The following is a 14,255-nucleotide window of genomic DNA, read 5'->3' as shown; positions in this document are numbered from 1 at the left end:
TCCCAGGCAAGAATACTGGAGAGGGTTGCCTGGCAGGCTATAGTCCAAGGGGTTGCAAAAGTGTTGGACACGACTTAGCAACCAAACCATCACCACTATGATGATGTATGTTAACTAGATCTATTGTGGTGACCATTGCAATATACAAATACTGAATCATTATGGTAAACCTGCAACTAACATAATGTTATATGTCAATTATACCTCAATGAAAAAAGTATGTAAAAGACATATGGAATTCAGATGAAATGATAAAATATCTCAGATTTTCAGCAAAATAATCTAGTGATGGAAATAGGGAGTGAAATAAATCAAGAGTTGATAATCATTAGCATAGAGTTAATGGTATGTTAGCATTTACTACACTATTCTATTTTAGCATATGATTGAAGTTTTCTGTAATTTAAGAAAAAGATTTAAAAAATTGCACATAGAGAATGTTAAGTTCCAATTCAGCTAAAAAGGTTTCTGTGGAGCATCTGTCGCACACCAAGTACTCTCTGCGTGTCTGTGTTTACTGCTTTGTTACAGTAAAATGCATGCATGCTCAGTTGCTTTAGTCAGGTCCAACTCTGTGTCTCTACAGACTGTAACCCATCAGGCTTCTCCATCCGTGGGATTCTCCAGGCAAGAATACTGGAGTGGGTTTCCGTGCCCTCCTCCAGGGGATCTTCCTGATCCAGGGATTGAACTGGCATCTCCTGTGTCTTCGACATTGCAGGCGATTCTTTACCCATGAGCCACTCGGGAAGCCCACGGTAAAATACATGGCTGATATTAACGTGGTCAAAATGTGATGCCTCGAATCCTAATTTACTCCCAGGGAGTGGCTCAATAAACTGATAAGAACAGTCCTTGAAGCACTGAAGGTAGTGCTTTCTTATTCCCAGAACTGCACTTTAAAACTCTAAAGCCAATATTTCAGTTATACTTAACTCCAATAGGTAACTTATGAAGTTTATAGCTCAGCTCTTTACATACGAAGTGATTCAATCACGATGTTGGTAATATTTACAAGAAACATGCCTGACATTCAGAATTCAACATCACATTGTATAATGGATTTCTTCTTTGTAATGATACTGCTGTGCTTTATAAATATAGATGACAACTATTATCTATGTATCATGAAATCAAGAAATTAGAATCTGGAGTTAGAAGGGGTTTTCTCTTGTTTTCTTTAAGGTTTTTGATTTTATATTAATTTGAGGAACTGCGTCACATTCTTCCCATCACAGACTCCACTTGTCCATTTTAAAAGGAAGCTACAGAGATAAATTTGCTTCTAACTGATAAGAATTTAAAGTATGTAGTTTCCCTGAAGCCTTTTGAGGGTATGACTAATTCACTTCTTTGCCTCAATAAACAATCCCAGTTTCACAGCTATTATCTTCCCAACTCTATAGAGAGTAACTTGTTGATCCATAAAATTGTCACATATTTATTTATAAGGATACTATAGCCATCTGTCCTTTGGTCAGGAACGACCTAATATTTCAAATCACACAGACCTCTTTTTGTTGTATTTTAGATCACATCTGAAGTGGGAAGAAAAAGAATTTCTCTTCCTGCCCAAATTTACAATGGGACAAAGCCTGCACTGAATAACGCAGAAGCCTGTTGGAGATAACTTCTTCCAAGGAGTAAGCGTCTTTTCCAAAATTAAAAGACGCTTACTCCTTGGAAGAAAAGTTATGACCAACCTAGACAGCATATTAAAAAGCAGAGACATTACTTTGCCAACAAAGGTCTGTCTAGTCAAAGCTGGTTTTTCCAGTGGTCATATATGGATGTGAGAGTTGGACTATAAAGAAAGCTGAGCGCCAAAGAATTGATGCTTTTGAACTGTGGTATTGGAGAAGACTCTTGAGAGTCCTTTGGACTGCATGGAGATCCAACCAGTCCATCCTAAAGGAAATCAGTCCTGAATATGCAGAAGCTGAAACTCCAATAGTCTGGCCACCTGATGCGAAAAACTGACTCATTTGGAAAGACCCTGATGCTGGGAAAGACTGAAGGCAGGAGGAGAAGGGGACAACAGAGGACAAGTTGGTTGGATGGCTCACTGACCTAATGGACATGAGTTTGAGTAAACTCCGGGAGTTGGTGATGAACAGGGAGGCCTGGCGTGCTGCAGTCCATGGGGTTGCAAAGAGTCAGACACGACTGAGCTATTGAACTGAACTGAACTGAACTGTTGGAGATGGGCTCCAGGTTACAAACACAAAGGGAGCAAGAGCAGCCTACTCATGATTTGGACTACAGAGGGCGGTCATTCTGAAGGAATGGAGAATGGCTGGTTGGCACATCCCAGAGAAACACAGCCCAATGAAGCCTATTGTTGTTGTTTAGCCGCTAAGACATGTCTGATGCTTGCAACCCCATGGGTGGTAGTCTGCCAGGCTCCTCTGTCCATGGGATTCTCCTAGCAAGAATACTGAAGTGGGTTGCCATTTCCTTCTCCAGGGGATCTTTCCGACCAAGGGATTGAACCCTTATCTCCTGCATTGGCAGGCATGTTCTTTACCACTCAGTCACCAGGGAAGCCCCCAGTGTTCTAACCTTCTGCTAATTTACAGACCTTTCTGAGCTATGATTCAGGAACCCAGAGAAGCTGCTAGTGTAGACACTGACCCCACTAGATCCACCTCAAGCTGATGCAGGTTATTGGAAGCATTCCTCCGCCTCCCCATCTCCCCAAAGACAGAATAAAGTCTGTTAAAAGTGAACCTCCAAGTGTAAGTGACATATTAACTCCAAAATGTACCTTGATTCAAAGCCAGGGCAGGGGCATAAATAACAATTCCAGTATACAGAATCTAGAGGAAAAAAGAAATAAATAGTATGAATTACAAAATGAAATATTGATATTTTTCTATAAATTTACTTATGAATTAAAAACCATAGTTTCAATACACTTTAACAAAATTTGCTTGTAACTTGAAAATGTTATTTAAGTGAAGTTGACTCTCCTTTTCTATTTGGGGTATGGTCATAGGTTACAAAAACCTTTTACGACCAATTTTATGTAAAAATGTGGACTTTTCATGCAGTGCTTAGTGCAGATAGTCACTAATCCATCAATTCAAGTCACTAATCCAATTTTCCTAGATCTGGAACAATTTGGAAGAAAGAAAGGGTACAGATTTAAAAGGGTGATGCTTGTTCATATGCTTTCAAACTTTTGTCAATCACTGCAGATGTAAGTGAGAAAGCAGTGAAAATTTTGGAAACTTGTTTGCAAAAGCTGGCATGACCACTAATTAAACAAAAGTGTAAATTTGCCCTAAAATTTCCTGAGGGCCAACAAAAATTCTACTCTATCTTTAATATTATTATTTTTCATTCATACACTTAACAAATATTTATTAATCTGGGGTACAACAGTAAGATAAATATGCTCTTTTTCTCAAAATATCATTTTCATTGCATCTGATCTTTCAAATACATACAGGCTAATTCTTTGGGCTCCACAATGAACTACAAACCATTGGCTTCCAGATTGAAACAATTGGCAAGAAGGTGTCTCCAAAGAGAATTCCATATGCTCCTTCTGGTGAAATTTCAAAGTTTAGTCTTCAGAATACGCCCAACAAGAAACCCGGAGTATAGACATTGCCATTTTTATTTGTAACTTTTTTGGTACTTCAAGATAGCAAATAACTATCTGATATTAAATGATAAATGAACCAAGTGCTTTTAAGGAAGCAAAACTATTTTTTTAATAATCAAATTTATACTAGCTATATGGGAATTAGCATATCTGGTAATTATGAAACTAGAGTTTTTTTACATATTTTTATAATATTGTTACCTCAGTGATTGGATGAGTAGCAAATAATCATGTTGGTTTTAATGGTGTCAATTTTTGTAAAATTAAACTTCAAACACTTTTTATTTTATAAAATATCTTTAGGCAACACTTCAATATCGAATGGTAATGGGAGTGGCCCTCCTCAGTTTTTCTGATCAGTGGTTTATCTACTTGTCATTAAGTACGTATTTTCACTGCTGGAGTAGGAAGTGACTACTCACTCCAGTATTCTTGCCTGGGAAGTTCTGTGGACAGAGGAGCTTGGCCGGCTACAGTCCCTGGAACTGCAACAGAATCAGACACAACTTCGGAGAAGGCAACGGCACCCCACTCCAGTACTCTTGCCTGGAAAATCCCAAGGACAGAGGAGCCTGGTGGGCTGCAGTCCATGGGGTCTTGAAGAGTCGCACACGACTGAGCGACTTCACTTTCACTTTTCACTTTCATGCATTGGAGAAGGACAATGGCAACCCACTCCAGTGTTCGTGCCTGGAGAATCCCAGGGACGGGGGAGCCTGGTGGGCTGCCATCTATGGGGTCGCACAGAGTTGGACACGACTGAAGCGACTTAGCAGAAATTCTATGATTACGCTATAAAATATACTATGAAAAAAACATTCAGTATTTGAATGTTTGATTACATTGCATGAGTAGATGTATAGAAGTAAGTCCTTCAAACAGTGGATTCGAAAGCTTCCCTTCCTTTTCAGGAATGCACTGGCTTTCCACAGTCATTATATCATCCAAGTTAAAGATTTGAAAATGTCACCCAGCCATCTTCTTAACATTCGTTCCCACTCTTACATTTCTGTTGGCACTTCTAATGATGATCCAAAGAGGGACTGAACTCCATCGTGGAATGCAAGCTACCAGGCTCAGCTCTGGGTCAGAATCTCTACCAGACCCCAGAGGGCTCTTTTCTCCCATACTGCAAGTGTTAAGGGCAAATACAATTTAAGCTACATAGCTAGCAAAGGTAAAAAATGAAGCTAAGTTAAATAATTTACAAAGGCACTCTGTCTTGCTGTAGCAAATGCTTGGGTAGCTCTTGACTGGAGAAATGGAATTATAAATAGGGATGAGATTGAAAACTCCCTCCTCAACCTCCATTATCAAACTCGTTCATGAAAGACTTAGCTGTCAAGAGGGAGATAGGTCTAAATTATGTGACAATGGTCATGACAAGAGGATGGGTGGGAAGCAATCTCTGTCGCTGATGACTTGGCAAGTCTTTGATTTGATTTGTGCCCATCAGTAAATCTATACTTGCATATTTTTGAAGTACTGGATTGGGGGAGGGGGTGTTTTTTCTGACCCTGTGGACTGTAGCCCGCCAGGCTCCTCTGTCCATGGGACTTGCTAGGCAAGAGTACTGGCGTGTGCTGCCATTTCCTTCTCCAGGGAATCTTCCCAACTCAGGGACTGAACCTGAGTCTCCTGTTTGGCAGGCAGACTTTTTCCCACTGAGCAACCTGGGAAGCCCATGGGGTTGCGCGCTTGGCTTTAAAAACTCCTCCTGAGAGCATGATGCTGCTGCTTTATACTCAGTGAGCATATCAATTAGGTTTTACAGTTCAATTTCTGAAAGAGTTCATGGATTCATTTTTTTAAAGTGTGCTTTCAAGGAAAATTATTTTCAAATGTTTTTCTTACTATGTCAGCTAATTTTTTCTATTAAATCTATTACTTAACATGCTGCAAAAATACTATGAAATATACATCTTGTTTTCCCTTTATTATAATTCCTACTATCAGCTAGTACAGTTCCTTCAAATATCTTTGTTGTCTAAGCCATGCCCTTACTGTCACTTCGGAAGGGACAGAGGGAGACATAAGAGGGAAAAGCATATTTTCCTAACCATGACTGCTGCTCGTTCAATACAATATTCAGTGTTCACTTAACTCACTATTTTTTCAGGGAATAACGCATTTGCTGAGACAGCGTTTAATGATCTTAAGGATTAATGCTATGTACTGACAGATGTTTTTCCTTTTGTGTTTCCTCCTATGTTCAACCTCTTTTCTTTCATGTATTTGTCAAAGAAGCTTGACCCAGGTGCCTTGTTTAAAAAACACTCTAGATGAAAAGAAGATAAAATAAATGAACTGATGGCTACTTACTGTTTGAACAATGAAGAGGACTGTTCCACAGAGACGAACGCATTTGTTAAATCGAAGTTCTAAATACTGTTTCCAAAAAAAGGAAAAATGGTTAATATGTAAAACTTCTGGACACTTTAAAAACCAGCAGCTTAAGAAGCAAAGGAGCTAAAACTTTAAAGAAACTTCATAACTAATTTTTACCCTGCATTTCTATTTCACTATTCATATTTTAATTTAAATTATTTGAATATTGTTATTTAAATTAATGTTTTATTTCAAAAGTTATTTTTTAATTGAAGGATAATTGCTTTACAGAATTTTGTTGTTTTCTGTCAAATTTCAACATGAATCAACCACAGGTGTACATATGTTACCTATGTACATCTGTACAGCCATAGGTGTACAAATTATTTAAATTAGCATTTTAAGTTACATATAGTAAAACTGACCCTTGTTTTAGAGTACAGTTCAGACTTTTTTGTTTGCTTGTTTGTCTGTTTTTGGCCACAGCATGTGGCATCTTAGTTCCCCGATCAGGGATGCATCCTGTGCCCCTACATTGGGTGTGCAGAGTCTTAACCGCCGGACTGCTGGGTTAAGTTCCAGTTCAATGGTTTTAACACAGAACAGTTTCATCACCCCCAGAAAAGTCCTCCATGTTGCTCCTTTGTAGTCAAACCCTCTTTCCATCCCTAAACCTCGGCAATCGCTGACCCATTCTCCATCCCTACAAGTTTTGCCTTGTGCAGAATGTCATACTAATGCAATTATTTTCTGCATTTTTAGAGCAAACAAAGTGTTGTCCTCCCCTTCTCGTGGTATTTACCCAATAAATTTCCCCTGCTACACTTAAGGAATCAACCCTTTCCCACTTCTGGCAACTGTGGCAGAACTGTCAATCAAGGTGCCTTGCCTGGGCTAAAAGGCAGTCACATGACCTACGTCCAGCCAGCCATTTTGTCTTCTCAGTAGGTGAATCTTAGAGGCAAAATATAAAGACAGAAAATGACTGAAGCAGAACGCAGACTGATCCTGACAGCGTGGCCTGAAGAGGCTGCCCTGGCTTCTGTTCCTTTTCATGGTCTGTTTGCTCAGCTTTTCCTCCTGTTCTGTGAGTTATGCCCACATCCTCACAATAAAACGTTTTAACTTAAATCAGCCTAAGTCCATTTTTCTATTCAGAGCCAACCCTGACATCTGCAATAGCTTATAATATAGAGGCATACCTCGTTTTATAGCACTTCTTCTTATTGTTCTTCACAGACACTGCATTTTTTACAAATGGAAGATTTCTGGCAACCTTCCATGAAGCAAGTTTATTGGCATCATTTTTCCAACAGCCTTTGCTCACTTCATGTCTCTGTTTCACACTTTGGTAATTCTCCCAATATTTCAAGCTTTTTCATTATTGTTATATTTGTTACAGTGATCTGTGATCGGTGATCTTTGATGCTGCTATTGCAAAACGCTTGTGACTCACTGAAGGCTCAGATGATGGTTAGCATTTTTTTAGCAATAAAGTATTTTTAAATTATGGTATATACATCGTTTTTTAGACAAAGAGCCATTGTACACTTAATAGACTAAGGCATCGTGTAAACATAACTTTTATATGCACTGAGAAAGAAAAAATCATGCAACTCACTTTATTGCAATATTCACTTTATCGTGGCGCTCTGGAACCAAACCTGCCACATCTCTGAGGTAGGTCAGTAGTGTGCCTATCTCCCATGTTGTATATAATAATGTGTCACAAAGTTGGAATCCTAGGACTTTAAAGCTGAAAGGAACTGGGGTCCATGGTTTTGTCACTAAGTCGTGTCCAACTCTTGTGACCCCATGGACTTAGCCCGCTGGGCTCCTCTGTCCATGGGATTCTCCAGGCAAGAATACTGGAGTAGGTTGCCATTTCCCTCTCCAGGTGATCTTCCCAACCTGGGGATCAATCCCAGGTCTCCTGCACTGCAGGCAGATTCTTTACCCACTGAGCTATGAGGGAGGAAGCTCGGGTCCAAGATATTCTTTAACTTGAATAGTATTACTACAATATACAGAGAATTTTAAGGCTAACAGTAGTCTTTTCATATATAGAAGAAAAAAAGAAGGAAGGAAAAACTGATATTAGATAAATATCAGGGAAAAGACACTAGATATTTTAGCTTCATATTTACGGATAACATTTATAATGTATTTGCTGCATGTCTTGTCTTCACAGCCAAGTCCATGAGGTGGTTACTATACAAAATGAATATTAGAAACCAGGACACTGGGGTACAGAGAGAAAACCAAGATTGCAACCTAATAATTGTTAAAGACAATGCAAATTTGGGACCACTTGATGTCAAACTCTGTGTACATAACCATTATGTTGTCCAAAACAGCAAGTAAACTGCCCATGTGTCTAGGAGTCATCCAGAGCGAGTGAGTGGCGCTGACACGGAGGCCCTCCTAAGATAACTGATAAGTAAAAACACGCCGTACTCTTCAGTGAGTGTGCTGGGCAAGAGTTCCAGCCTCTGTTCCAGCCGCACTCTTGACTCCACAAGCTTGGGGCACTCAGAGTCTCAATTTCCTCCTCCTGAAAATGTGGATCATAGTAACACTTCTTTCCTCTCTTACTCTGCAGGATTTTGGAGCCCATCAAATGATGCAAATGGACGGGGAAATGTTGTAAACCATTCACTTAAATCTAAGACATTAAGAAGCCGGTAACCAAAGCCACAGGCCTTGAGAATTTGAATCTTAGTAAATTACATGAGTTAAAATTATCCAACTATATTTTGAAAGGCTTTTTAGAAAGCCCAAGAGGTGTTTTGAAGCATGAAAACAGAGCACTGTTATTTCTTCTAAGTTGTTTTTAGTAAAACCCTATTAAAAATAAATGTACATGAATTGACAGAGAAATCTTTGCCTTTTCTAGGTATGTATATCCAAATTGGTGGAGATTAAAAAAAAAAAACTAGGAGGAAAATGTGATGGAGGTAAGAATGTAGCAGGTTTAACAAAATATATGTATACATTTTTCCTCACACAAGACTAACTCAAGACAGAACCAAGAATTCAGTATCATGACCATGTCAGTGACATGACATGGAATGTCACTGACCATCTCAGTGTCGAGTGAAAAAAGTGCACAACGTAGAAGCTGAGAATTATGCTTTATTCTGAAGCCTTACTGAGGATGATAGCCCAGGATGGCAGCCTCTCAGATAGCTCTAAGGAACTGTTCCAAAGAGGCAAGGGAGGAGCCAGGATATAGAGGAGTATTTAATAGGGGGCAAGGGAAGAATATGTAGTTGAACATCAAAAGATTACTGTTAATCACAAAAAACCAGACATCTCAAGTTAATGATTTCAGTCCTTTTCTGTGTATGGAAAGATGCAAGAGCCTGAGCTTACTGAAATCCTTCCTTTCACATACATCTTCGCTATCTAGGGCCAGTATTCTATTTGTCTCCACTCTCTCAGGGTGCACCACGGATGTCCGCTGCAGTGGCTGATGGCTTTGTGGCCACAATATTCTTTGTTTACGGCAGTGGCAGAGACATTCTTTGTCCACCTCAGCTACTGGGCTGCTAAAGAAATACTTAACGACCAAGTCACGGATCTGTAGGCTCAGAGAGTAGCTCTAGGATTTCTTGACAAAACTACAGAGTAACAGTAGGCATCTGTGTAACCAAGCGGGACCCGATGGGGCCTTCCCGGGACACAGTCCTGCCTCCATGTCCTCACCCTGCCTCTTGTTTATGGGAAAGCTGTAGTCTCCCAGGCCTCCCTGAGTAACAGAAGTCTGGCCCAACAATTAATGATTGAAAAGATGTTGAATACATAGTGACAAAAGTAGCACTTGGGCCAGAAGAACTGGTAACAATTTAAACAATCGGCCCATAGCGGTCTCAGAAGTTCCTTCCCATACCAAGATAACAGTATCTGATGTGCATTTCCCCAGTTGCTTTACGGGATGCTAAAACCTCCACCAAATGGAGAAGCTAATTAACTGAAGCCCCCAGACCCACTGAAGCCTGAGGATTGATAATGTTCACCCCTGTAACACTAGCTGGTTACCTCACTATAAACCCACCAGAGAACTGTGCCCAAGGTTATCACATAGTCAGCGACTGCCCGTCCTCACCTTGCCTTTAAAAATGCTTCCCTAAAAGCCATCAGGGTCTGAGTTTTTGATAATCATCTGCCCCAGACTAACAATAAAAGCTGCAGTTTCTTTCACCACAACCCAGAGTCAGTAAATCGGCTTTCCTGTATATGGGCAAGTGGACCCAAGTTTGGTTTGATATCACCTATCGTCAGCCAAGATCTCTCATGGTTCTTGGTACTTTGAATAATGTAGGGACACTAAGACTCTTCTTGAATTTTGTTTTTAAAAAAGAGAGAGAGAGAGTAAGGGCAATGTACTTGAAACACTTAGATTTTGTTGAATCCAGAAAGATCCTGAAGAAATAGGGAATGCAGTTGGGTTCCTGCAAGATATTTCTTTTCTGTGGGTCTGGAAGTTGTTAAACACCTCTCAGGACTATACCTTGAAAGCAGTGATAGACATCACAAATGCTTCTGAATAGCCTATTGTATTGTGTGTGTGTGTGTGTATGTGTGTGTATGTGTGTATTAGTCGCTCAGTTGTGTCCAACTCTTTGCAATCCCATGGACTGTAGCCCACCAGGCAACTCTGTACATGGAATTCTTCAGGCAAGAATACTGGAGTTGGCTGCCATTCCCTTCTCCAGTGCATCTTCCTGACCCAGGGATGGAACCTGGGTCTCCTGCATTGCAGGCTGATTCTTTTCCATCTAGGCCACTAGCGAAGACCCATTGTATTGTACCATAGCTAACAAATGGAATCTAGGGAGAAATTTCATACTTGTATAAGAATGTCAGGGTTCTCAATGCTGGACCTCTTATTCTGCATTGTTAACTCCAGCTTTCCACAGAAAACAAACAAAATATACCATGTGAAAGAGTTTTCCTTGACCAACTGCCAGAGACATAGCATGAAGCCTAACTTCTCTGTCCCCCACGGCCTGGCATCCACTAGTCATGGACACCCCTGTGTGCCCACAAGCCCCTATGTTCTACACCACGTCCCCTTTGCCTTAGCCCTTCTAAGCTCCGCTCAGGGTTATGGCACTCACAGAAGCCTTCAGAGGCAGCCGGTGTGCACCACTGCAGAACCTCTCGGCATGCATCCACTCTGCTTCAGGCTCTCTTGTGTAACTCAGTTCACTCCGGTTCTCTTTGCTTGCAAAATGGGGCTCTCACAGCATAAGGATTATTTTGAGTATTGAGACAGAAAATGTATGTAAAACAGGCAGCCCAGTACCCAGCCTGTACTGAGCAAATGTTGGCTTTTTGCCATTTTTAGCTGGAGCCTTGTTAACTTAGCCTCCACCACTGCAGATGTGTTGGAAATGTGTTTCCGGTTGAGTTACTATTGCTGCCCTGGAGAGGTACGGGTCAGTGACTATGAGAGGAGCAGTCATCTACGGTGACTGAAATCATGCCAGGTTCTTCAAACCCCTTCTGGGTTTCGGAGTTGTTTAACTACAGATCAGAGCTCACAGACTCAAAATGCCTGCAGATCTCATCAGGTGAAATACATAAGTTACTTGACCAGGCACTCATATATTAACCAGCTTGAAATATTCTTCATATCCACTAAGAAATATGTTCTATGACATGCCCCTCCAAACAAGAACTCCTTCTACACCTTTCTATCTTCTCTTTTGTATGTTTGATAAAGACTTAAATGCAGATAGATTTTTCTATCATAAGAAAGTAACCATGCAGATACAGCGAAGAGGCCTCAATGCAGAAATTAATTGCGAATTAGAGCAGCGGCTGTGAACTGAAGTTCCTGTCACCACAGGGAATGTGAGCCCTGAGTCAGTAGTCTCTTAAGTTTCAAAAGAAGCCAGAATCTGGAATTTTACTTGACTTCTCATCATCATCATTAAATGCTAAATCAGCTTTTCCCTTGTGGCTCAGCTGGTAAAGAACCCGCCTGCAATGTGGGAGACCTGGGTTCTATCCCTGGGTTGGGAAGATCCCCTGGAGAAGGGAAAGGCTACCCACTCCAGTATTCTGGCCTGGAGAATTCCATGGACTGTATAGTCCATGGGGTAGCAAAGAGTCGGACATGACTGAGCGACCTTCAATTTTTTCAAAGCATTATGAGGATCAACTACAACCAAAAAGACTTAAGACTGAGTTTGGCCCGGGGCGATCAGTTTGTCACTTTTGAGCAAAACAGACTGTATCCTGCTCACTTCTGGGGTGATGACTAAACACTCTCAAATACAATGACCAGAGTGCAAAGAAGGCAACGCGACCCCAGGGGCACCTCGCCCTGAATGACGTCACTGGAGCCCAGGCAGTCTGTCACCAACACTGGTGCCATTAGGGCCCTTCCCCAGCACCAGCTGAAGCAGCCTCGCTGAGTGACTGGATGGGGCAAACATTCCATAAACTCAAGGACAAGGTGGCTGCTGAGAGGCTCGGCTTCCTCTGGAATCGAATACTTCTGCAGCTTTGTCCACGGAGCTCAGCCAACTAGGCCTGACCCCTCCCCTGAACTTTTATTCTCCCTGGACGCTCCCACTCAACAGCTCTTTAAATTAAACCAAACGTTCACACTACCTTGCAGAGCCCTTTCCGGCAGACAGCTGAGAGAATCCACACTCAGTGGACCTGTGCAATTGGAAAGCCGGTTTCCTGAATCATCTCTCCACAGAGGAAGAAGGCAGAGCTGATGAGGAAACTTGTGGCCAAATTCTCCTAGTGATCCCAATGGAACCACCTCTACCATCATCACCCCAATATTTAGGGTCAACATTTATTCAGCACTTACCCTGTGCCAGACACTATTCTAAACGCTATCCTTGCATCATCTCATCTAATCCTCCCAACAACCAGTTGAGGTAGGTGGTATAATTATTTCCATTTTGAGATTAAGAAAGAGGCACAATCGCTTAAATGTCAGTACAGGTTCTCCAGCTAGTAAGTGGAGAATCCCCTCTCAAATGCAGGTGCTGGGACAAGAGATTAAGAATCTTAACCATTTGGGTACCTGCCCCTGGGTGGAAGGCAGGGGAGAGTACACACACTTTCCTGCTATCCTGGAAAAGTAAATGGAGCCCGAGGGCCTGGAATGAGGGGATTCATTTCAAGGAGGAGGAGCTGAGACTTGAAAGACGGACCCTCCCCCAGGATAAGTTTAAAAATCTTTCCCCTTGACTTGGAATCAAAGACGTTAAAGCAGAAATCGCCTTAGTGAACACTAGTCGAAATAACTCCGTTTACTTCAGAAGCCTCTTTTCCTTCGAGCTCATGAAAGTTAAGTCCCAAGATTTTTTTCCCCCTCCTTTACAGAACACCTCTCCCGGAAAGGGGAGGGCAGCAGAAGTGATGGATTTCGACCAGGGATAGATTTCGATGTGGGGGTGAGTCTGCCCCCAGGAAAATTCCTCCGGGAGCCTGAAAAGTCCTCCTCTCCCCCCATCACCTCTCCCCGTGAGCCCCTGACCTTTTACCTCGTAGGTGCTTGTAATGCCCAGTTTGTAGAACACGGGGAGGAAGACCTCCGCGCTGAGGACCACCACGAGGAAGTAGGTGATGGCAAAGATGCTGAATATGGCCCCAAAACGATAGACCTCGGACGGGGTGCCCAGGACGGTGACAGCAGACATGAAGCTTGCGGTGAGGGACAAGGCCACGGGCACGGCGGTCATCCTGCGGCCGCCCATCAAGAAGTCCTTGGAAGTCTGCTGGCCGCCCCCCGCGAAGGCGTAGTAGATGCCGATGACCGCCGAGATGAGCAGCATCCCAGCGAACACTACGTAGTCCCACACCACGAAGGTGCCGATGTCCCGCGGTGCGCCCATGGCCGCGCGGTCGCCGGGGTCCTGCGCGCAAACTGGCGGCCCCGCGGCGCGCAGCCCGAGCCGGAGCTTCCCCTGCGCGCCGGGCACTCACTTATTCCCCAGTCGCACGCGGCGGGTGTGGCGCCCTGCGGGGATGAGAGGCGTCTGGCAGGTGTCGGTCCCTCCGCTCCCCGGCGCCCAGCGCAGCCTCTGCCCACCGCAGCCAGCAGAGACCTCCGAAACGAGGTTTGGGGGACACCCCACCCACACGGCGCTGAGCTCTCCCTGGGCTCCAGACCAAGGTGGCTCGCCCCGCGCCGCGGACACCGGGGCAGGTGAGAACTGGAGCTTCCAGCCGCCTCTGGCGAATCTTCAGGGAGCGCTCAGGGAAATTTTTATCAAGTGACACCCGAAGGGACGCACTATTTAAATGAGCAGGTGACCGATCGGGGAGTGTGGGTCGA

General features: G+C 42.8%; 1 protein-coding gene across 1 annotated transcript in view; it reads right to left on the bottom strand.

Moving 5' to 3' along the window:
• Positions 1-13,812, bottom strand: part of SLC5A8 (solute carrier family 5 member 8) — a 57,305-nt gene extending 43,493 nt beyond the window's left edge. Inside the window, exons 1-3 of the mRNA XM_020881155.2 lie at positions 13,462-13,812; positions 5,936-6,001; positions 2,768-2,819 (exon numbers count right to left, since the gene is read on the bottom strand). Coding sequence (XP_020736814.2) covers positions 2,768-2,819; positions 5,936-6,001; positions 13,462-13,812 — 469 coding nt within the window. The remainder of the gene's footprint in view (positions 1-2,767; positions 2,820-5,935; positions 6,002-13,461) is intronic.
• Between the last annotated feature and the right edge of the window lie 443 nt (positions 13,813-14,255).

Source organism: Odocoileus virginianus, chromosome 23 (assembly GCF_023699985.2).
Source record: "Odocoileus virginianus isolate 20LAN1187 ecotype Illinois chromosome 23, Ovbor_1.2, whole genome shotgun sequence".
Taxonomy (NCBI): Eukaryota; Metazoa; Chordata; class Mammalia; order Artiodactyla; family Cervidae; genus Odocoileus; species Odocoileus virginianus.
This window is presented reverse-complemented; position numbering and strand designations above follow the sequence as displayed.